General features: G+C 46.5%; 1 protein-coding gene across 14 annotated transcripts in view; it reads left to right on the top strand.

Moving 5' to 3' along the window:
- The window catches only part of LOC105498944 (FA complementation group C), a 217,055-nt gene that overhangs the window by 114,288 nt on the left and 78,755 nt on the right, over positions 1 to 24,012 (top strand). Inside the window, exon 1 of one of the 14 annotated variants that reach the window (XM_071078755.1) lies at positions 1,511 to 8,618. The exons of the other annotated variants lie outside the window; for them this stretch is intronic. Coding sequence (XP_070934856.1) covers positions 8,613 to 8,618 — 6 coding nt within the window. The 5' untranslated portion in view covers positions 1,511 to 8,612. Of the gene's footprint in view, positions 1 to 1,510; positions 8,619 to 24,012 lie in introns of those variants that run through there. 14 annotated transcript variants of the gene reach the window in all.

Genomic DNA, 24,012 nt, shown 5'->3' with positions numbered 1-24,012 from the left:
TCAATTTCTAATGAAAATAACAATTACATTAATACTTTAGATTTTAATGCTGTTTTGTAAATTTTAAAGGAAATTCATATATCTCATTTAATTCCCACAACAACCTCATGATACTCCAGGGCAGATATAATTATCTCCATGTTATAGATGAGATGAGAAATGTCAGGCATTTGCCTGAAATCCCCCATTTGGTAAATGAAGGAGCTGGGTCAAGTCCACATCCCTGACTCTGCTATCATGTTGCCGCTCTCCCGTAAACAGCCGCTTAGGCCTCCTTGATGGTTTACAGAGTGGCTTGTGGACGGACAACTGCCATAATATTGTTTATGATACACACTTATTGACTGCTTACAAATTTCACACATTTTGAAGTAAGACTTACCTCAGTTAATTCCCTCACCAACTCTGAGTTGGGAACTATTATTATATCCCTATTCTGTAGATGAGGAAACTCGGGTTCATTAGATAGGTGAGTTGAGCTTCCTAGGGTAATGTAGCCAGTAAGTAGTGGGTACCAGTGTGAACCCCAGCAGCTTTGCTCTGAGATCCAGGGTCCCTGACTGCTACCGTGTGTGAGCTCCCAGTTGTGGTTCATGTGCCAGATTTTCCAACACCAGGTATTCACTGGTGTTTGTAAGAGCATCTGTTTGTGTTCATCTGTAGTCTTGAAGATTTGACCATGAAAACTTAGAAATGAGAGGTTTTCCCACTCTAAATTTACACCAAAATAAAATTTTTAAATATAAAATACATATTATTATCAGTAGCTATACCACATGGAGCAGATAGATACTAACTTGTATCAATCATCCTGAAAATAAGATAAGTGTTTATTAAGAAACAAAGAGGGTTCGTATAAGCTGGGTAAATTTTTTTTATCTAATAAATGTCCTCTCTGTTGTATAGAGAGTTCTTAAAATATAAAACTTTTGCGGGGAAATGAAGTATGGAAGGTTTCACCTAAACAGCAGAGCCATTGTACCAAGGCAAATGTGTACCTTTCAGAACTCTGGAAGTCACTACTGTAAACACTCATCCTTGGAATGGAAACCAGGAGCCTCTGGTGGTGGTTTCTTCTCTGTTCCCTCACCCGTCCGTTCAACAAATGGAGTGCCTGTGTGCACCGGGCACTGCCCAGTGGTCAGATGGTCCAGGAGGCAAACAGCCATCAGTCAGTACTTTCTTAGGCCGAGAGACCATGCCCTGGGAGAAGGGTGGCTAGTAAGGTCATGGCAAATGGACCCGAGGTGGTCTCGGCTGGAGCTGACCCCGGAAGAGCAATTAGGGCTTCAGTAGGTGAGGGGGAGAGGGAAGGGGACGTGGCAGGTGAGCAGAACGCACTGGGAGGAGGCTGGCCAGTAGGAGGGGCCCAAGGAGGCAGAGAGGGCTGTGGGTGCAGGATGGGGCTGCAGAGTCAATCCTGGGGAGGCTTCTCGGTATCTAAGCAGCAGCAGGAGGAAAGGATTTTAAGTACTAGGGGTGGGTGGGGGGGGGGCTGTGAAAACTGGCCAGAGTGCAGTCTGTGGAACAGATTGTTTTAAGGATATGATACATGGCAAGGTCTAAACCCATTCAGATCCAACACCAGTTTTTAAAAACAGATGTTTTATAATACCTGCTTGGAGATCCTGAAATGAAATTCAAAATACTCTTTCAACAAAAAATATATATATTGCCTTTACTACAATATAAAGAAAAACTAGGTCAGGCACATTAGCCTGTGGTCCCAGCTACTTGGGAGGGTGAGGTGGGAGGATCACCTGAGCCCAGGAGGTGGAGGCTGTAATAAACTGTAATGGTGCCACTGCACTCCAGTCTGGACCTGTTTCTAGTAAGACTCTGTCCCTAAAAAAAGAAAAAAATAGTATTAATAAGATAATGTACATTTCCAGTGTAAGTACTTGCGTCTTATGAGGCTGGGAGACATCATGAACAGATGCGTGCATCTACACATGGGCTCTCTGAGAATGTGAGCACTGCAAATTCAGACTGATAGACGACGGCCTTGTGTGGCCTTGCCTTCCAGGAGGTGATTTTCCCAAATGATGGACAACTCTTGATAAAGCTCTGATGAAACTTCTGTAAAATCTCCCCTGATCAACAGGGTAGTTACATTTTCGGAGAAGTCAGAGGATGCCAGAACATGCAAAACATGTTTTGTATTTCTATGTAAAACAGCTTTAGGCTCTAAAAGAAGGTTCTACATACATGATGGTACAGTGGAACATCTGAAAATTGCGTGTGACAGTTTGCTATTACATGGTATACTTCTAGTTTTCCTTAACCACTAAATGCCAGTAAAGCCACAGAAATGTTTTAATAGCAGATCATTGGATTTTGAATTGGCCCCATCAAGAGCCACTGTTGTGTTCTACAGCCCTTTCCCACCTGAGTCCCAAGCTAAAGACAGTGAACTGTGGTAGCATTTCAGAAATTCCGTCTCCATTGGCTGCTGGGCTATGATATGTGTCTCACTCCCACGAGTGCTGGCTCAGGGGCCTTTAACAGCTCTGAGCCAAGACTCTGGCGTGGAGCCCTGTGCCCGTCCTAGGAGCCTGAGTCTCAATCTGTGATTATATTCATGATTGTAGAGCTTCTCCCCTGATGAGATCAACCCTGCCTCTAGGGACTCCTGGAATTTGGCCACTGATGCCTGCTTCACTCCTGCTTGTGGCCTGTGGGGACCTCTGCTGTGGTGTTGCACCCACTCAGAAGGGCTCTTTGGATAGCTCCATCCGTTCAGAGCATGCCCAGGCTTGAGACTTTGTTTCTGGACCTTCTGCCTACTAACTCCTTTACGTCGACTCAGGGCTTGGCATCTTGGCTGCAGCAGCAGTAGAAAGTCCTCCTGGGCCCAGCAACACTGGCCTTCCTCAGGAGTCAGCTCTGCGCTTTAACAAGCCGCGATTCCTGCAGGCTGTGAGGGCCATGTGCAAGATAAGCATGATGACAGGGCTGGAAGCACAGTACCTGGCAGAGAAAGCTTTCAGTACAGGTGAACTCTAACTACCACACAGTTCCTTTATTATACTGGGGTTGGTTTGTTTTGACAGGGTCTGATTCATTCGCCCAGGCTGGAATGCAATGGTACAGTCACGGCTCATTGTAGCCTTGACCTCCTGGACCCAGGTAATCCTCCCACCTCGGCTTCTCTAGCTGGGACTACAGGTGCACGCCACCATACCTGGCTAATTTTCAAAATTGTTTTGTAAAGATAGGGTCTCCCTTTGTTACCCAGGCTGCTCTGGAACTTCTGGGCTCAAACAGTCCTCCTGCCTCGGCCTTTCAAAGTGCTGGGATTACAGGTGTGAGCCACTGCCCTTGGCTATATTTGGGTTTTTTAACTTGAGGACCTTGGACCCTGGTGTTCATGGATGGGCTTCAAAGGGTCAGAAAACTCCATGAAGTTGTGTAGAAATATTGTAGGCATATGTAGTTTTCCTGGAAAAGGGTTCACAGCTTTCATCAGATACTCAGGATCGGTCATGAGGGACTTTGTTTTTAGCAATTGCAAACTCAGAAATCAAGTGACACCTCCTGAGGATGAGAAAACTCAGACTAAATATGAAAAATATGCTTCAAAACCTGAAAAAGCTCAACAGTAAATATGTTCTTAGTCAGGGTCCAGAGAAGGGTAGAGGCCACAGGAGGTGAGCCTGTGGTTTAAGACTAGGGGTGTCTGCCAGTTCCAAAGGAGACAATTAAGCAGCAGGATGCTTTTGAGAGCGTCGCAGGACTAGGACGGGAGGAATTAGAGTCTGTGGTCCGCCAACCAGGCACATCCTGGCGAACCTTTTACTTGAGGTTGGGATCTTGAAGGGAAGCACCTGAAGGGTAAGGGTGAACCGAAGCAGACAGGCCCTCAGAGCGTGTGCGGGCACCCTCAGATCATCTCAGTCACTGACCCTGGGTTAGGGGAATCCTGATTGCTAGTGCTTCAGGTCTGACAAGCCTCTTGGGAGGAAGACAGTATTATCTTGGTGTCTCAAATTATTCCTGTCAGCAGTTTTGCAAGTGTAGTGTCGTGTCTGGTGTAGATAGAAATAACTAGGTACACAGAGAGCCAGGATAACAAAATGGAATCAGTAGAAATAGCAGACAATAAAACAGACACAGGGGCTCCATATATCAGCATTAAGACTCAGACGTTAAAGTAGCTATTCTAAATCAATCAGTGTAATCCACCATATTAAAGAAGAAAAAATGTGATTATATCAATTGATGCAGGAAAAAATGCATTTAATAAGATCACGATTAAAAAAAAAATCTCCTAACAAATTAAGAATAGTGGGAAATTACCTCACCTTGATAAAGGGCATCTACCAGACACCCACAGTGAACATCATACTTAATAGTGAAAGATTGAATACCTCCCCGCTGAGACCAGAAACAAGGTGAGGAGATGTGTTCTTATCACACTGGAAGTTCAAGACACTGTTATCAGTCAAGAAAAAGAAAGAAAAGGCCTGCATATTGGAAGGAAAGAAAAACCATTGCTATTTGCAAGTGATATAATCATTTACATGGAATATCTTAAAGAATCTACCAAAAACCAAAAGAAATAAATTCTTAGAATTGGTAAGCGAGGTCAGCAGGCTGCAGGATACGAAATCAACACACAACAGTCAACTGCGTCTCTGTATACTATCAATGAACATTAGAAAACCAAAATTAAAAACACAGTAACTTTTAGAGTCACTCCAAAGAAAATAAAATGCTTAGATATATATATAATAAAATGAGATCTGTATAATGAAAGTTACAAAGTGCTGATGAAATAAATGGAGAGACATATAGTGATGATGCGTTGAAATACTCAACTTGAAGATATCAGTGCTTCTCAAATTGATCTATAACGTCAAAGCATTTCCTATCAAAATTTTAGCAAGGCTTTTTATATTCATAGACAGACTTATTCTAAAATTGCCCTAGAATAGCTATAACAATTTTGACAAGAAAAAAGTAGGAGAAATCCCTGTTAATACTAAGTCTTTACTGTGATAGCTGCAGTAATTAGATCCTGTGGTATTCACAGAGGCATGGACACATAGATGAGTGGAACAGAACGGAGAACCTGGAAATAGACCCACACCCGTATGTTCAACTGGTTTTTGACAAAGGTACAGAAGCAATTCAATGGAGAAATTTCAACAAATGGTGCTTTTGCAATTGGACATCAACCTAAACCTCACAACGTACACAAAAATTAACTCAAATGGATCACAGACTTAAATGTAAAATATAAAACTATAAAACTTTTGGGTAAAAAAACATAGAAAATCTTCAGGCTCTAGAACTAGGCATAGTTGTTTTTTTGGGACGGAGTCTCACTCTGTCGCCAGGCTGGAGTACAGTGGCGCCATCTTGGCTCACTGCAACCTCTGCCTCCCGGGTTCAAGTGATTCTCCTGCCTCAGCCTCCCAAGTAACTGGGACTACAGGCACATGCCACCACGCCCAGCTAACTTTTGTATTTTTAGTAGAGATGGGGTTTCACCATATTGGCCAGGCTGGTCTCCATCTCCTGACCTCGTGATCTGTCTGCCTTGGCCTCCCAAAGTACTGGGATTATAGGCATGAGCCACCAAGCTCAGCCAAACTAGGCATAGTTTCTAGACTTGCTACCCCAAGCATAGTATGTAAAAAGAAAAATCAACTGTGTTAGGACCTCATCAAAACTAAAACCTTATGTTCTGTGAAAGTCCACGTGAAGGACAGTGCAGACCGGGAGGAGGTATTTGCAAACCACAAATAACAGAGGACTAGTATCTAGATATCAAGAAATCTCAAAACTCATTGGTAAAAAACAACCCAGTTAGAAAATGGGCAAACACTGTTTTACCAAAAAGGTGAAATAAGTTCATGAGCAAAAAAAAGGGCAAATAAACGCATGACAAGATATTTCACATCATTAGCCATTGAGGGAAGTGAAAAAAATAAATCTACAGTGGGCTATCACTATGCACCTATCAAATGGCTAAAATAAAAGCCAGCGAGAACATAAAGTGCTGGTGAAGATGTGGAGGAGCTGCGTTATTCATGCATTTTTGGTAGGAACATGGCTGTGGATCGTTTGGTACCCAAGGCAAGTGCTGTCCTGCATCTTCCTAGGGCCAGCCCTGACAGGCTGCTTGTCGACTTCTCACGGAAGTAAGGGAAGCCGGGAGACAGTGTGATGATACCTTCAAATTCATGGGGGTGGAGGAATCCTTTAAAAATGAGACATTTTAGGTAAACAGAAAGGAGGAGAATTTGTCACCAGCAGAGCTCCACGAAGGGAGTACTAAGACTGTTCCTCAGGCAGAAGGAGAATGCCCAAAGTAATCCTCCATCTCCAAAAATGTAAGAGATCTAGTTAATCTAGTTTCCATGCTCTGCCTGGCCCAATGAGTTTTGGCCCTGGCTACACATCAGAATTACCAATGGAATTAAAATTTTAAAAAAACCCCGAAGAAAAAACCAACCCTGTACATCCTTCTTCAGTTGGTTTGGTGTATGGCCCAGGGTCACTAATGGTACTGGTGTGCAGCCTTGGAGGTAACAGGGTGGACTCAGAAGGAGAGAAGAAAGTGGTGTCATGGCTTAAGGGGAGCACACTGTCCTCCGGGTTCCTGGGCCTCACCTTTATGCCTGGTATGTCTTCCTGTGGCAACGTTCGCTCTGGCGAGGCTGAAATGACCCTCCGCAGTTCTGGCTTCTCCCTCTTTGGCTCCGGTCAGCACCGAATCCCGTCCATCACACCTGTGTGGGGTCGCACGCTTTTTTCCTTTTCTCTTCATTGCCATTGAACCCTTGCAGTTTGGCTACTTTTTACATTTTGACTGTGACAAAAACCGCAGTTACTTTTGCACCAACCTATAGTATCTCAGCTTCCAGTGTCATCTTCCTCTTTCAGTTTGTCTTGCACAGTCTTACCAACCCAATCTTTGTAAAGCGGAACTCATGCTGCTGCCCTATTTAGAGACATTTTTAGGCTCCCTCCCCACTGTTCACAAAATAATCTCAAATTTAATACTTTTGAAAATAAAATCAAGTTGTTTTCCTATTGAATACCCTTTGATCACACCCACGGCTCCTGCTACCACAGCATACGAGGTGTGACATGATTGGAGGCCTGTTTCATCTCCACCCTCATCTCATAGCACTCCTCCTTCTGCTCACCATGGCCCAGCTAGAGTCTGGGTGTTTCCTTGCCTTTGGGCTGAACTGGCCAATTACTCCACAAGCTGTTTGCATGCTCTTTTCTTACCTTTCAGGTCTTGATCCCATGCTTAGTCTGTGGAGTAGCACCCCCTTGCTTATCTACAGTGAATCATATCCATTTCTGATCTAATCAGTATGCTCTTCATTTCTTTTATTGTTGGTTATCTTCATCTTGTTGACTTCTATATGTGTTCGTTGCCTCTTCCCGTTCTCCTCACTGGAATGTAAACCCCATGAAGGCAGCTGCCTCAACTCTTGTTGGCTGCTACGTCTCCAAAGCCAAGTACATAGGAGGTGCTCAATAAATATCCCCTAATCTATTTTGAATATAAATACACTATAGTAAAGATTTTATAATAAAGCAACTTTCTGGCAAGAGAATCTTTTTTGTTCAGTGATTTTGACAATATAGTACTACGTAGTTGATTATTGAAATTCTGCCTGTTTCATTCTTACATGTAACCTTTGGATGAATGAAGGGCAGGAAATGTGGTAGGAAATGAAACCGTATAGGAAAAAACTGATATCAGGTTGGACAAACAAACTGGAAATAGAATTCTGTCATTTCTGCAAGATCCAAGAGGCTCTATCTTGACTATATCTTTATGTCTCTGAAATTTCTATAGTCTTTTTCTGTTGCTTCAATAATAGTAATTTTAAAATTTTGATAAGATTACAGGTACTGTTTTGAAAGGGACATTTCTAGAGAGCTTATATTTAATAACATATTTCAGTGGTGTTCCACAGTTTGTTCATTCGTAATTGCGTTGAACAACTCCCTGTGAAAAATGTTATATCCTCACTTTGAAAATGAGAAAAGTGAGGTCCTAAATGTGAAGAAACATTTAAAAACCTAGTTAAGTTGGGAGACTGGGACTGAGGCCTTTGAATGTCTAATCCAGTTTCTGTGTTACTACTGGGTTTCCCATCCCTGGGGTGTCAAGTTTCAACTGAAAGTATCTGTGGCAGGAAGCGGAGATGTAACAGACTTGCTTGTCTTCCAAATCTGGAAACAAGTGAAGGTGCCTGCCACCAGGTCACCTTCACGTAGCAACACGACGTCTACCTGGTGATGTCCTTGGTCGTTGTCCCTGCTCCTCCTGTCATTGGTCCCAGCAGATGTAGTTGTCCAGCTTGACGTGGCTGAAGCACCATGGGAATCGATTTTAGATTTCTCATCCAAGGTGTCCCTCCCATTGTTCCCTGCATCTTCATTCTTAAAAAGGAAATCGGTCTCATCAAAAGTATTATTGCGTTCGGAACAACTCACATTTCTTACTCGTAAAAATTGTTCTGGCTTTAAGAGAGGTATGTCCTAACGTTCTCTCCTTTTGCTGCCTTACGGAAAATGGATCTTGGGGGAGGAAGCAAGAATGAAACGAGAGAAACGAGACTGGAGGCTGTGACAGCATGCAGGTGAGAGATCATGGTGGCTGAGGTCAGGGGAAAGCAGTGTCCTGGAGAGAAGCAGACCTATCCAGAGTGTGGTTGAGCTGTAATTGGCAGGACTTGCGGATGGACTGGATATGGAGGATGAGGGAGAGGATTTGAAGGATGAGTCGAAGGTAACGTCTAAAATGTTGAATGGAGCAACCATGTGGTTGAATCATGTTCTTGGGTGGCAAAGATGAAAAAGGGGCTTGGGGATGTCTAAGAGTCTTAATTGCGTTAAATTTGAGATATCGATTGCACAGTTGCCGATGTCAGGTAAGCTAGTTTCATGTATGATCTGGAACATAGGAGAGATGGCAGGGCTGGAGCTAGAATTTTGGAAGGTGTGGTCACACTATAGAAGTCGGATGGTGGGCAGGCGTGGTGGCTCATGCCCGTAATCCCAGCACTTTAGGAGGCAGGAGGATTGCTGAGCTGAGGAAGTCTTGGCTGCAGTGAACCAAGATCGCGCCACTGCACTCCATCCTGGGAAACAGAGTGAGACCCTGTCTCAAAAAAAAAAAAGGAAATAGGATGGTGGCTGGGGCTGGGCTGGGCTGGGCTGGGCTGGGCCGGGCCTGTTGGGGTTTGAACCCCTCCCCAGGCCACAGGAGGGAGCACTCAGGCTTTCTTAGTCTTCTGTTGACCTGCCCAGATGCGAGGCTGAAGGGGAAGTTGGCCTCGAGTTCAGCCCTTTACGACAGAAGACCCCAGCATAGAAACGGCATCCAGAATCATGGGACTACAAACTCTCATGGACTTGAAAGCCACTGTCCTGACACCTCAAGACTGGAGTCCGGCCCTTCATGACAGAAGATCTCAGCGTAGAAACGGCATCCAAAATCCTGGGACTGTATAAAATATCTTGGGGTCCAACCCTTTATTACAGAAGACCCCAGCATAGAAACGGCATCCAAAACCACGGGACTATACAGAATTTCCTGGAGTCCAGCCCTTCATGGCAAGACCTCAGCATAGAAATGGCATCAAAATTACGGGACTATACAAAATCTCCTGGGGACCACTTGAGCGCCCAGGTCTCCAGTGTCTAAAAATGGGGTTGAAGAGAAAGTACCAGCTAAGTTAAACTAGATGAAAAGAAAAATATGTAGCATGTGGTGTGCCAGCAGCAGAAGCCAGGGCCACCCTGCTGACCTGCTCTGGTCTCTCCCACATGGTGCCAGGGCGGGCAGTGCACGTGCGTCCTGGAGATGTACAGGTGCAGCCCTGGGGAAGAGGCAGCCCAGGGCACCACTGAGTGGGCAAGCAAGAGGGTGCGGGGCTGAATCCCACGGTTTGCAGCATGGAGTTCTGACTGGTGAACTGGTAGGAATAGAAGCCAGATTAAAGAAGCCTGAAGAATGAATGTGAGTTACAGAAGCAAAGAAGGCAAGTTTAGACAGCTTTCTCAGGAAATTGTGCTAAATGCAGAGCACAGAAATGAGCGATAATTAGAAGGAGGGAGAGGTAGGATCAAGGAGAACTTTTTTCTTTTTAATCTAGGTAGCTCTTCCAGCATGTTTGTAACTGACACAAGAAATCCAGCAATGATGCGGGTCACTGCTGCGGAGGGTCCTGGCGAGGTAGGAGTGCAGGTGATCGGGGCCCGTCACTGCTGCGGAGGGTCCTGGCGAGGTAGGAGTGCAGGTGATCGGGGCCCGTCACTGCTGCGGAGGGTCCTGGCGAGGTAGGGGTGCAGGTGATCGGGGCCCGTCACTGCTGCGGAGGGTCCTGGCGAGGTAGGGGTGCAGGTGATCGGGGCCCGTCACTGCTGCGGAGGGTCCTGGCGAGGTAGGAGTGCAGGTGGTCGGGGCCCGTCACTGCTGCGGAGGGTCCTGGCGAGGTAGGAGTGGAGGTGATCGGGGCCCGTCACTGCTGCGGAGGGTCCTGGCGAGGTAGGAGTGCAGGTGATCGGGGCCCGTCACTGCTGCGGAGGGTCCTGGCGAGGTAGGAGTGGAGGTGGTCAGGGCCCGTCACTGCTGCGGAGGGTCCTGGCGAGGTAGGGGTGGAGGTGATCAGGGCCCGTCACTGCTGCGGAGGGTCCTGGCGAGGTAGGGGTGGAGGTGATCAGGGCCCGTCACTGCTGCGGAGGGTCCTGGCGAGGTAGGAGTGCAGGTGATCGGGGCCCGTCACTGCTGCGGAGGGTCCTGGCGAGGTAGGGGTGGAGGTGATCGGGGCCCGTCACTGCTGCGGAGGGTCCTGGCGAGGTAGGGTGCAGGTGATCGGGGCCCGTCACTGCTGCGGAGGGTCCTGGCGAGGTAGGAGTGGAGGTGGTCAGGGCCCGTCACTGCTGCGGAGGGTCCTGGCGAGGTAGGGGTGGAGGTGATCAGGGCCCGTCACTGCTGCGGAGGGTCCTGGCGAGGTAGGAGTGGAGGTGGTCAGGGCCCGTCACTGCTGCGGAGGGTCCTGGCGAGGTAGGGGTGGAGGTGATCAGGGCCCGTCACTGCTGCGGAGGGTCCTGGCGAGGTAGGGGTGCAGGTGATCAGGGCCCGTCACTGCTGCGGAGGGTCCTGGCGAGGTAGGAGTGGAGGTGGTCAGGGCCCGTCACTGCTGCGGAGGGTCCTGGCGAGGTAGGGGTGGAGGTGATCAGGGCCCGTCACTGCTGCGGAGGGTCCTGGCGAGGTAGGAGTGGAGGTGATCGGGGCCCGTCACTGCTGCGGAGGGTCCTGGCGAGGTAGGGGTGCAGGTGATCGGGGCCCGTCACTGCTGCGGAGGGTCCTGGCGAGGTAGGGGTGCAGGTGATCGGGGCCCGTCACTGCTGCGGAGGGTCCTGGCGAGGTAGGGGTGCAGGTGATCGGGGCCCGTCACTGCTGCGGAGGGTCCTGGCGAGGTAGGAGTGCAGGTGGTCGGGGCCCGTCACTGCTGCGGAGGGTCCTGGCGAGGTAGGGTGCAGGTGATCGGGGCCCGTCACTGCTGCGGAGGGTCCTGGCGAGGTAGGAGTGCAGGTGATCGGGGCCCGTCACTGCTGCGGAGGGTCCTGGCGAGGTAGGAGTGCAGGTGATCGGGGCCCGTCACTGCTGCGGAGGGTCCTGGCGAGGTAGGAGTGGAGGTGATCGGGGCCCGTCACTGCTGCGGAGGGTCCTGGCGAGGTAGGAGTGCAGGTGATCGGGGCCCGTCACTGCTGCGGAGGGTCCTGGCGAGGTAGGGGTGCAGGTGATCGGGGCCCGTCACTGCTGCGGAGGGTCCTGGCGAGGTAGGAGTGCAGGTGATCGGGGCCCGTCACTGCTGCGGAGGGTCCTGGCGAGGTAGGGGTGGAGGTGATCGGGGCCCGTCACTGCTGCGGAGGGTCCTGGCGAGGTAGGGTGCAGGTGATCGGGGCCCGTCACTGCTGCGGAGGGTCCTGGCGAGGTAGGAGTGGAGGTGGTCAGGGCCCGTCACTGCTGCGGAGGGTCCTGGCGAGGTAGGAGTGCAGGTGATCGGGGCCCGTCACTGCTGCGGAGGGTCCTGGCGAGGTAGGGGTGGAGGTGATCGGGGCCCGTCACTGCTGCGGAGGGTCCTGGCGAGGTAGGGGTGCAGGTGATCGGGGCCCGTCACTGCTGCGGAGGGTCCTGGCGAGGTAGGAGTGGAGGTGATCGGGGCCCGTCACTGCTGCGGAGGGTCCTGGCGAGGTAGGGTGCAGGTGATCGGGGCCCGTCACTGCTGCGGAGGGTCCTGGCGAGGTAGGAGTGGAGGTGGTCAGGGCCCGTCACTGCTGCGGAGGGTCCTGGCGAGGTAGGGGTGGAGGTGATCAGGGCCCGTCACTGCTGCGGAGGGTCCTGGCGAGGTAGGGGTGCAGGTGATCGGGGCCCGTCACTGCTGCGGAGGGTCCTGGCGAGGTAGGAGTGCAGGTGATCGGGGCCCAAGTGGACGGCTGCTTTACAGGAGCAGAGACCCTCCTTCCACCCGAACAGGAGGGAGACAGGACGTGGGGTGTGCCTGTGCCTGTGCAGGTGAGCTTGTAAGTTGGTTGGTGGTCAGATGAGTGAGTTTCCTGCTAATTGCTGTTTTCTCAACTATGTATGAGATGAGATCCTCACCGGGACTTTTGGGGAAGGGGTGGTGGTGTGATGAGAGAGGAAGCAGGAAATAATTACTCAGGAAGCGGCCAAGCAAAATGACCAAGGATGCATAAGAAGGTTGTGAGGCACTGCTGAGCCCCTCTGAGGATTGTGGTCAGAAATCCAAGCCAATGCAGTCAGCTCAGTTGTCTGATACTCTCCAGCAGCGTTCAGCTGTGTGGGCACCGGGAAGAAGAGCTGCAGCATGGATTCACAAGGCCAGGGTTTGACGCAGCAAGTACCACTGGCCTTTAGAAAAGGGGGCAAGCCAGGAGATGAGAGTGTTTTCAAAGGGATGATTATTTAAGCCTGGCAGAGTATTTATCAAACTCGTGACCTGCTCCTAGTAAATGTGTTTAGTAAAGCACACATTTCCAGGTCTGTGGATCTACATATTTCTGTATACATTCTTAAAGATACAGCTTAGTGCCGTGGTTTCGCTCAGGCTTATTTTCTAAAGCCTTTTGGTTTTGGTTTTTGGGAAGCCTACTCTGTTCCGCCCCCCCCGGAACTAACGAGTGAGCAAGCAAGAGGTTCTGTAAGAAAAGTAAAAGCTGTGGACTTTGTTATGGTTGGACCCGTGTGTGGAAATTCCGTGAATTGTGTTCTGTCAGCATCCTGCTCGCGGAATAGGCTGTGTAAACAACAGGCGCTGGGAGGGTCTGTGAGTGAGCGGCCTTCCTTCCCACTCACAGACTTAACCGCTGCAGTTCTCCAGGTTTCTGAGTGTTTATTTCACAGTAAAAAGGGCTCTAAAAATACCAGGGCAGTTAGGTTTTTATTGTAGATCATTTCACTTAAACTGCAATGGGACATATAAATTCTAAAAAGGAAAAAAAAAAAAAAGCGTTGAAGGCAGGATTTTAAAGCAAAAGCTACAGAAACGTGTCTGCAGTAATTTGTTTTGGCTGTGGATGTAAAACTGCAAAAGGGATGGGAATAAATTTGTTCCATTTTTTTCAGTTATAGCAATTGACACATTTAATTGATATTCACAGTATCTGAATAGCATCCCAGAATGCACATATAATATGCTATCATGAGAAAATTACATATATTGAGATTTAAATGAAAGGAAATTCTGTTTTTGAACTTGACTTAAAATATCATTTGTAACTTATTTGTAATTTTGTTTTTAAAAAATTATAGGGCACATCATACTGTAAGTTTGAGTATGCAGAGTGAAATGAGGAAAGGATTCAGGCAGATGAGGCTTAAGGACAGGAGGCAAAGGCCCGAGAGTCAGTGCAGGGAGGGATTGTAAATGGCAGGGTGCGGGAGGAGTGGACATAAAAATACGAGGGAACGAGAAACTGCAGGAAGTAAAAGTTAGTGGGAAACAAACAGAGAAGTTACTGAGAAAACAGACACAAACACTGACCTGTTTCAGACTGTCCTGTGACCACCACTGAAGGATGATAAGGTTTACCGAGTAGGAAGATTTGAAATTGTGGACAGGAGCAATGTGTACCAAGGAAGGCAAATATTTTGCATTTCACTGGATGGAAATTTATCCCTCCTAGGAACTCCTGACCTTCTTTATGGGACCAAGCAGTGTGAATTCTGGGCTTGTGGTTCCTTCTGACTTCTTGTGTCTTCTCCCCAGGGGTAATGATGGTGCTGGGGTGTGGTGTTTTCAATATGAAGTCGTGTTTGGAGGCAGTGGCAAGAGCCTACGGGAGCTCTTCCTGGAGTGGGCCGCGTTAACCCACGCGCTGCGTGCCTCCCGAAGCTGTGGCAGTCGTGGCGTGACACTTGCCTTCCTGGGAGCCTGGGAAGAAGAACCCCGGGGAGAGACCGTGAGATCACGTCTCTCGTGGGAGACGGAAGAGTTCGGTTCAGTACTGGCAGTGATCAGTGCTTGCTGTGTAGGCCAACAGAATGATGAATCAGAAGACTTAAAGACCTTTTTCTCCCCCTAATGAGGACGGGTTCTAGACATTTGGCCTGTGTCAGAGGAACAGCCCTGGCGCTGAACCGTGAAAACTAGGTGTTTCGCACCTACGATGAGCCAGAGCTCTAGCCGGCGATTTACACACATGGCTTCTTTCAGACCTCCTCACCTTGAGAGGTATCATTTTCTCCATTTCAAAAGAAGACACTGACGTGTAGTGACAGTAAGTGATTTCTTCACTGAGAGGCAGAACTACTCGGTGAACGTAAATGGGTCTGACTCCAAGTCTTGAGGCATTTCCATCCTGAAAGTGTTCTACCTCAGGTCCTCAAGTAATCTCGCCACACACGGTGGTCTGGGGTGTGTCTGCACCCTGTTGTTGGAGATTTTGAACCAGAGGAAGGGGTCACTCCAGCAAAGGTGGGGAGGTCACAGGATGACCTGGGCTTCCCCCATGCTGTCCTCTCCTGGTTCTTTACCTAGTGCACAGGAGATAAAGACACACGGCATTTGAGCTAGAGTCAGGTCTGTGGCTGGTGAGCCCCAGACTTTACAGTGCAGTGGGGAGGGGGTGTTGGTCCTGTTGGAGAAGCAGATTCTAGGCCCCACGCCAGAGGTTTGGACTCAGTGAGCTGGGTGGGACCAAGGTGGTCTGCAGGATAATTCAGATTGAGGTCTCTGCACATCACATCCTGAGAAACACTGACTTAGGCACTCCGGTTTTCACCCTTGGCTCGTTCTGGGCCTCTGCATACATTTGTGGCAGACCTAGAGATGATATGGTCAGGTGAGTGAATGCAGGAGCAGGCACGGGAGACGAGCCAGAGGGCAGGAGGTGGGCCTTGGCAGTGACCATGAAGAGGAAGAAGGGAGAAGGTTAGAGGAATCCGGAACCCAGGAACGGGGGTTATGCAGTTATCAGATTATACTCCATGCTCGCCCGAACTGCAACTTCAGATGCAGCAGCATCAGATAGGAGATGGGAGATGTGCTGAGATGTGCTGGGAGCGCGTTATGCTCGCTGCTTCCCGTGCTTGTGCCTCACTCACTTCTGTGAACTTCTTCAAAGTCAGTTTTATCATCTACATTTTACAGAAGTGGAGACCTAACACTGTTTTTGAAAATTATCCTAAGGCCGGGCACAGTGGCTCATGCCTGTAATCCCAGCACTTTGGAAGGCTGAGGCAGGCGCATCACTTGAGGTCCGGAGTTCACCAGCAGCCTGGTCAACATGGTGAAACTTCGTTTCTACTGAAAACACAAACATTAGCCGGGCGTCGTGGCGCACGCCTGTAATCCCAGCCACACAGGAGGCTGAGGCAGGGGAATCGCTTGAACCCGGGAGGTGGAGGTTGCTGTGAGCTGAGATCGTGCCACTGCACTCCAGTCTGGACAATAGATTGAGACTACTTCTCAAAAAAAAAAAAAAAATCCAATAGTCCAAGCACAGCAGTCTGCCCCCAACCTCAAAAGCCTCCGGAGAAGTAACCTGATATCAGTGGGCTGTGCAGATTCTTGCAGTCTTCTTTGCCTTTATATATGGAAATAACTTTGTTTTATGTTTGTTTTCACATAGGTGGAATTACACTGACTCTGCTACTCTGTGACTTGCTTTCTTCACATGATAGTAACTCCTGGAGTGTTTCTGTATCAGCCACACAAGTCTCCTTTATGTTGCCAATATCTGTCTTTATCCCAAAGACCAGATGAATGTTCAAAAACTGTAATCCAAACTCTGTTCTAAAAAGGGGTGTGCGTTTCAACAAGAGCTGCTCAGCTGAGGCACGTTTGCTGCCGAGGGGATTTGAGCAATGTCTGGGGACGTGTGGTTGTCACAACTTGTGAGGGGGGCTCCTGGCATTAAGGGGGTAGAAGGCAGGAATGCACAGGTCAGGCACCTGCAACAAGGAATTGTCAGGCCCACAATGTCAATGGTGACAGCATATTGAGAAAATGTGATTGATTTAAACCTACTTACTTAATGGTGTTTGGTGTTTCAACAGCCCTGTTAAGTGGCTTGATCAATATGTAAGCTTATCAACACCAACCTTTGGTGCAGTGGGGTGGGTGGTGCTCCTGTTGGAGAAAGCAGATTCTAGGGCCCCACCCACAGAGTGCATACTTGGGAGGCAGAGGTGTGAACATTGCCTTTGAGCTCAGGAGCTCCAGAGCAGCCTGGGCAACATAGCAAGAGCCCATCTCCTAAAAAACTAAAACAAGAGTGCTGAATAGTAAGTCCATTTTAAACATATGGTAGGATTTCAGATTTTCTGAGGAAAAATTTAATTAGACTTGGCTGCTTCTTTGATTTGAAATTAGCAATACTTTTATACATCTCAAAGTGTGGTTTATGAAAGAGGCCAAATTGTCAACGACTACTTGTTGAATTTTGCTTCCTAACCATGTTTGTCCCCGAATACATGTTTTATATGGTTATTTTTTCCTGCAGTGTGGAATTGTTCGCCAAATTATACTTTGTCCACTTAGGCTTAGGTAGATATGGATTCTGTAAATCTGGAAATCACTGAACTGGATTAAAAGGAACTGTGGTAATTGTAGATCTGTTAGATGGAATCTGCTGTGCCCTAATAAGAGTATAAGGAAGACCATTGGCTGTTGGAAGCAAGTTGTTGGGTTCGAGGTTGGGAATTGGGCATGATTTGTTTCCTGTGTCACTGCTTAGGTTAATTTACTCAGACTGCCGTCTTTGTGTTGGAAGGAAATAAGGTCTAGGCCCTAAGCTTAGACTGTCTTCATGCCCAAAGAAGTCCAACCATTCATTGTTACTTCACTAAAGGATGCATGATCACAAATATTGGTAATGAAGATAATTACTCCTTTTTTCTCAAAATGATTTTAAATTAACTTAAACATGCTTGATTTTCAGAAAGAAAGTATTAAAAGTAAAACCATATCTTTAATTTAGGACTGAATTCTGCATTTGGATTGTAGATTATTCTAGTATGAAAAGTGCCATTTGCATGTTAGAATATCTCTTAATTCTTAATTTGTAAGTAACAAAGGAATAGGAGATTGAAAGACTTTTTTAACTTATAAAATTCCAAATACCTTTTCAAGCAATTTGTATCTTATTTCTGTAATAGTTTTATCACCAGCCAATGGGTATGCACTGTATGTCGTAATATGGAAAGAAATTCTTTATCGTTTCAGATATTAAAGATTTCAGATTTGAAAAGAGTTACCAGTGAAACCATGTTACAAGAATATTTCCTTCCTGAGACAGCTCAGTATTATAGGTGGCTTCAGACTAACAGGCACAGAATACGATAGTGTGAAGTATCTGATTCGCTTTACTCTACTTGGTACCGTTAGGACGTTCAGCCAGAGGTGATTGGAGGGATTTGCACGTCTACCACTCGTGTGTGTGTCCATGAACCACATCTCTTTTAGTGCCTGCTTTTGAACTTTATATAAACAGAATCATGCTGCCTGTTTATTTCTATAATGTTCTTCTTTCTCTTAGCATGTGCGGTTCTTAGCCCCTTGCTTCTCCCTGTGAATTTTGGAAAAGCTTCTGAAGTTCCACCAAAAACCATATTTGGAATTGTTACTGGTACTGCATTGAGTTTCTGTGCCAGAGAACTGACATCTTTGTGACATTGAATGTTTCTTGCTAAGATCACAAGGTCTTCCTTTATGCAGACCTTTCACATGTATTGTTAACGGTTTGTGACACGAGTCTTCTCTGCTGTCTTGTCGTGTAACACTGTGCCGGGGAGTGCTGGTCCGTCTTACTCTGTAGAGGACTTTTCTTTCCTTTTTTAGTGAAGCAAATGTAGGTGCTGCTTGTGAGTTGTTCTGATTTCTAGTTTGTCTTTGTTGGCAGGGTGAAGTGATAATTTAAAATTGTGTTATAAGAAAATTGGCCAATTTTCACCATGGTATTTAATTTAGAAAAATAGAAGTCATTTGCAGGTAATTTAGTCGGTTTGGGCATTTTGATATTAAGTAAACAAAGAATTCCAGTGTAACAACAAAAATTTTTTTACTAGATGTTTACATAAAATGCCATGGAAACGTTTTTAAAAAAGCAGAGGCGGGGAGGGAGAAGCAACTAATTCAGCATTTGGGCACAAGTATTTTATATGGTCATGGCCAGAGAGCCCTCCAGGTATTCGACGTGGCAGCACAGACTGGTTTGAAGAAAGAGGCCGATTTATACCTGAGAAATACATTTTGGGGGGCCAAAAATAATTGAGTATATCGGATGGAACTAACAGAAGCTTTGTTTTACTAACCAGGTTTGCAGGAAAAAATGTTTTTAAGTATGTAGATATGCATTATAACTTCTATTTACATACAGCTGAGGCTGAATTTCCCAGAACCCCTTTCAGCAAAGATGGTCCTTTGCTTCTGCTTTTCCTGTCCGTCCTGGATGTTCTATTACCCCAGCACCCGAAGGTTACTGCAAGCTGAGTGGCACCAAAGCAACACCTTAGCCAATGATGTACATCCTCATTGGTGTGCAGGTTCTGGTCAGTGTTACCAACATGAGTTAACGTCTTTGAAGTAAAAGCACATAGCCATGTCATGTTTTCCCAGTTTTCTGTGGGTATTTTATGACCTGCAACTTAGGAAAGCAAACTGTGAAAAAGAAAACTTGTGTTCACCTATAACGAGGTCACGAGGGAATCCTGTAGCGATTATGTTCTTCAGTAGCTGTAAGAGGGCAATCTGTGCCCTTGGCTTTGACTCAGCTGGTCTTTATTGAACGACTATTGTGTGGGTCACAGCTGTGCTGGGACTGAGGGATAGCGAGGCAGTGCCTGCCGTGGAGCGCCTGCATGTAGCGGTGGGCAGAGGAGAGCAGGCAAACCGTCACACTGCAAGGTGACCTTGGAAGGTGCCGGCGAGAAGAACACAAGGGAGGAACCACAGAGAGTTCAGAACAACATCTTGCCCAGTCGAGAACTAGAACAGGAATCCTGGAGAAAGGTGAATTTTGAAAGACGGGTGTGATTTTGGCAGCTAGAGATGGGGGCAGGGAGGTTGTTGGGTGTCTCAGAAGAGGGAAATGGTCTGGAGGTGGGAAGGGGCTGGGTGAATTTGGTGACCAGCCAGGAGTCTGATGTCACCAAGTCGCAGGGATGAAAGAGAAAGGCAGGGGACGTGAGTTTGCCTAGGTGGGCCGAGGCCATGTAGGGGCAGGCTGGAGTGGGGGCCGGGAGCCTTAGGGGGTGACAGGAGAGGTTTTCCCACCTTTTTTCTCTACTCCTTCCCCAGTCACCTTCCTCTGTCCCAGCCACATCACACGTGCACTTTCTCTCTTCCCCTCGCCTCTCCCTCCTCCGGTGTGTCTTCTTCCCCAGCCCTCAGAATCAGCTCAGATGCCATTGTCTTTGGGAGCACCCCAAAACCCAGCAGTTGGAATTCATCTCTCCTTGCTCTGTTCCCACAGCAGCTGCCTCACCAAGAGTCATTCCAGCATTTAGCGAGCTGGCTCTCGTGCTGGCTGTTCCCACCTGCAGCACCCTTCACCAGGCTGCAGGGCTTCTCACCCCAGTGGTCCCAGGAGAGTGGCTTGAAAGCAGATCATCCTCAACCTGTTTGTTGAATGAATAAATAATGGATCCCTATTTATATACACCTTTTTTTTTTTTTTTTTTTTTTTTGAGACGGAGTCTTGCTCTGTTGCCTGGGCTGGAGTGCAGTAGCGTGATCTTAGCTCACTGCGAGCTCCGCCTCCCAAATTCATGCCATTCTCCTGCCTCAGCCTCCCAAGTAGCTGGGTCTAAAGGCGCCCGCCACCATGCCCGGCTAATTTTTTGTATTTTTAGTAGAGATGGGGTTTCACTGTATTAGCCAGGATGGTCTCGATCTCCTGACCTTGTGATCCGTCCGCCTTGGCCTCCCAAAGTGCTGGGATTACAGGCGTGAGCCAGCACTCCTGGCCAACACCTTTTTTTTTTTTTTTTGTATATTTTGTATAAAGAGATATGCCGTGGAGACCTAAGTGGTGAAAATTCTAAAAGACTTTAATGATGAGATGAATAAATTGTTTAGAGAAGCACAATATATGTGCTCTGTCTCAGTTTGAGAATGTTGACCACAGTTTGGCTCTCCTAGCCCTTTGCCTGAGCAAAACCCACAGCCCGTCTTCCACACCCATACCATGTTCCAGACCACAGCCCATCGCTCCAGCTTTCCCAGCCTGCCTGTGAATGTTCTGCCTGTTACACGAGAGAGCAGACACAGTGAGGCGAGGACAACTAACAGCACCCGAAAGCAAGGGCAGTGGATTTCCCTCTGCTTTATTTAAAACTTGCCTTCAGCCGGGCGCGGTGGCTTACGCCTGTAATCCCAGCACTTTGGGAGGCCGAGACAGGCGGATCACGAGGTCAGGAGATCGAGACCGTCCTGGCTAACACGGTGAAACCCCGTCTCTACTAAAAAATACAAAAAAATAGCCGGGCGAGGTGGTGGGCACCTGTAGTCCCAGCTACTCGGGAGGCTGAGGCAGGAGAATGGTGTGAACCCGGGAGGCGGAGCTTGCAGTGAGCTGAGATCCGGCCACTGCACTCCAGCCTGGGCGACAGAGCAAGACTCCGTCTCCAAAAAAAAAAAAAAAAAAACAAAAAACTTGCCTTCTTAGGAAAGTTCACCCTCATGATCTTAGCATATTCAGTGGCTTTTCACACATGAGCAGAGTTTCATTCTTAACTTTCACATGAATCGAAATTGGGCTTAAAATCATTTTAGGTACAGCTGTGTTAGTTCCCATACTTTCTACCCATGGAAGATTTTCTATCAATGGTCAGGGTGATAATATCTGTACGTCTTTATGTCTGAACCTGTTCATTTATATGCACATCCTTTCCTTAATTACCGATTTGTATATTTAGAAGCTCAGTGCTTCATTAGTAAAATGAGGGAGTTAGAGTAAAGGATCTCCAAGATTGCTTTGCCAGCATTTGAAAAAGAACCTATTATTGTATGACTATAGAAATTTATTCTTGTCCAAGAGCCAGTGCCTAATCTTTAATGGTTTTGTGTTTAGACTATTTGCCACTAGGTGGCAGTAAAAAAAATTATTCTTAGCAATGAGAAATGCTCATCAATATTTAAGTTTACTTTAAAATAAAAATTTAGGGGACCAAAGTTTGAGGTATCTGTTTCAAAACTATGTAACCGTATACTGGCCTCTGTATATTGTTTCTAGGACTTAACCCTTATTTTATTCAGGGAAAAAACTCTTGTGGCACTTCATAGCCACTTATATTAGGGTTATTATGGAAAAAGGACGTTAGTTAAAATATGTAATTTTGTTTTATATATTTACACACACACACAATGTGCACACACACAGAGGAGAGAGAAAGGTTAGGTACCATTCAAGGTTTCTGGCATCCACTGAGGGTCTTGGAGTGTATCCCTTGCAGATAAATGAGATACTGCATTTTTGTTTTTCCACGACATTATATGTTAAAGTCAGCTCGTGCAATGCGGACATTGGAAATATAGTCATGTGCCTTATAATGACATGTTGGTCAGCAACAGCCTGCATGTACAATGGTGGTCTCATAAGATTATAATGGAGCTGGAAAGTGTCTATGACCTAGGGACATCATAGGTGTAATGTAACATAACACATTGTTCACATGTTTGTGGTGATTCTAGGTAAACAAATATCCTGTGCTGTTAGTCATATGAAAGTATAGCACATACAATTATATATATACATGATTACTTGATAATAATAAATGGCTATGTTACTGGTTTATGTATTTAACATACTTATACTTGTTATTTAGAGTGTACTACTTATTTAAAAAAAAAAAAAAAAGTTGGCCAGATGTGGTGGCTCATGCCTATAATCCCAGTGCTTTGGGAGACCAAGGTGGAAGGATAACTTTAGGCCAGGAGTTTGAGACCAGCCTGAGTGACATACTGAGACCCTGCCTCTACAAAAATAAAATAAACTAAAATGAAATAAATAAGCCAGGCGTGGTGGCACATGCCTGTAGTCTCAACTACTCGAGAGGCTGAGGCGGGAAGATTGCTTGAGCCCAGGAGTTCAAAGTTGCAGCGAACTATGATCGCCAGCCTGGGTGACAGAGCAACACCCTGTCTCAAAAAAAAAAAAAATTAAAAGTTAAAAAAAGTCAACTGTAAGATAGGTTTAGGCAGGTTCTTCAGGACGTGTTCGTTCCGGAAGAAGACATTGTGATTACAGGAGGTGATAGCTCCACACACGTTATTGTTACTGCCCCTGAAGACCTTCTGGTGTGGAGGCAGAAGACAGTGATGTTAATTACCTGACGCTGTGTGGGCCTCAGCTAATGTGTGTACTTCAGTTTTTCTCTTTAGTATTTAAATTTTTATTGATACATAATATGCATACAGAAGCACATGCACAAAGCATTAAGATAAAGCTCAGTGAATTATCACAAGGCAAATACATTTTTGTAACCACAAGACAGAACCAGCCTTGTTCGTGCTTCTGACTCCGCTTTCTTCCTTCTTCCTCTCCAAAGGTAGCCACAATCTTAAGAGCTAGTGTTATAGATAAGCTTTGTCTTTTTATACAAGTGTTTTATTACAGAACATTTTAAACATATACAAAATTAACAAAATGGTATAATAGATCTGACACTCAGCCTCAACAACAACTCATCATGTGCTGTTTCTGCTTCATCTATACTTTGGCTCATTCCCCATCTCTTTATTATTATTTTTTGTTATTTTTATAAGATGTATGTGCATTGAAATGTATACTCTTAACTGTACCTTTTTGACAAATCAGTACCCCCATATAACTTTTTCTCCTCTTAAGAATAGAATACCGGCCGGGCACGGTGGCTCACACCTGCAATCCTAGCACTTTGGGAGGCCGAGGTGGGCAGATCACTTGAGGCCAGGAGTTTGAGACCAGCCTGGCCAACATGGTGAATCCCCATCTCTACTAAATATACAAAAATTAGCCGGGCGTGGTGGCGGGTGCCTGTAATCCCAGCTACTCCAGAGGCTGAGGCAGGAGCATCACCTGAGCCCAGGAGGCAGAGGTTGCAGTGAGCCGAAATTGTGCCATTGTACTCCAGCCTGGGCGATAGAGCTAGTAACAGTCATTAATGTGCATGTGAATCACCTGGAAATATTATTTTAAATCCAGATTTTAATAAAATAGATCAGATTTTGATAAAATAGGTCTGGGTTTTGTCTGAGAATTTGTATTTCTAACCAAGTACAGATTCATAGAGTACATGCTAACTACAAGGTCTCTTTTATCTAAAGTAAATAAAATTTGATGAATAAGGGAAATTGACCTTAGATGCAAGAGCACATCAAGACACATGTGCAATATGCTATCTGTAGGAGCATTTGGTTAACAAGAGCATAAACCAACCAAACCATTTTATAATGATTTTAATCCAAAATTAGCGAAATCCCTATTATGGTTTCCATGGAAATGTTCTTTCAGGCTAAGAAA

Source organism: Macaca nemestrina, chromosome 14 (genome assembly GCF_043159975.1).
Source record: "Macaca nemestrina isolate mMacNem1 chromosome 14, mMacNem.hap1, whole genome shotgun sequence".
NCBI classification, from domain to species: domain Eukaryota; kingdom Metazoa; phylum Chordata; class Mammalia; order Primates; family Cercopithecidae; genus Macaca; species Macaca nemestrina.
The sequence above is the reverse complement of the archived record's forward strand: the minus strand, read 5'-3'. Positions and strand labels throughout refer to the sequence as shown.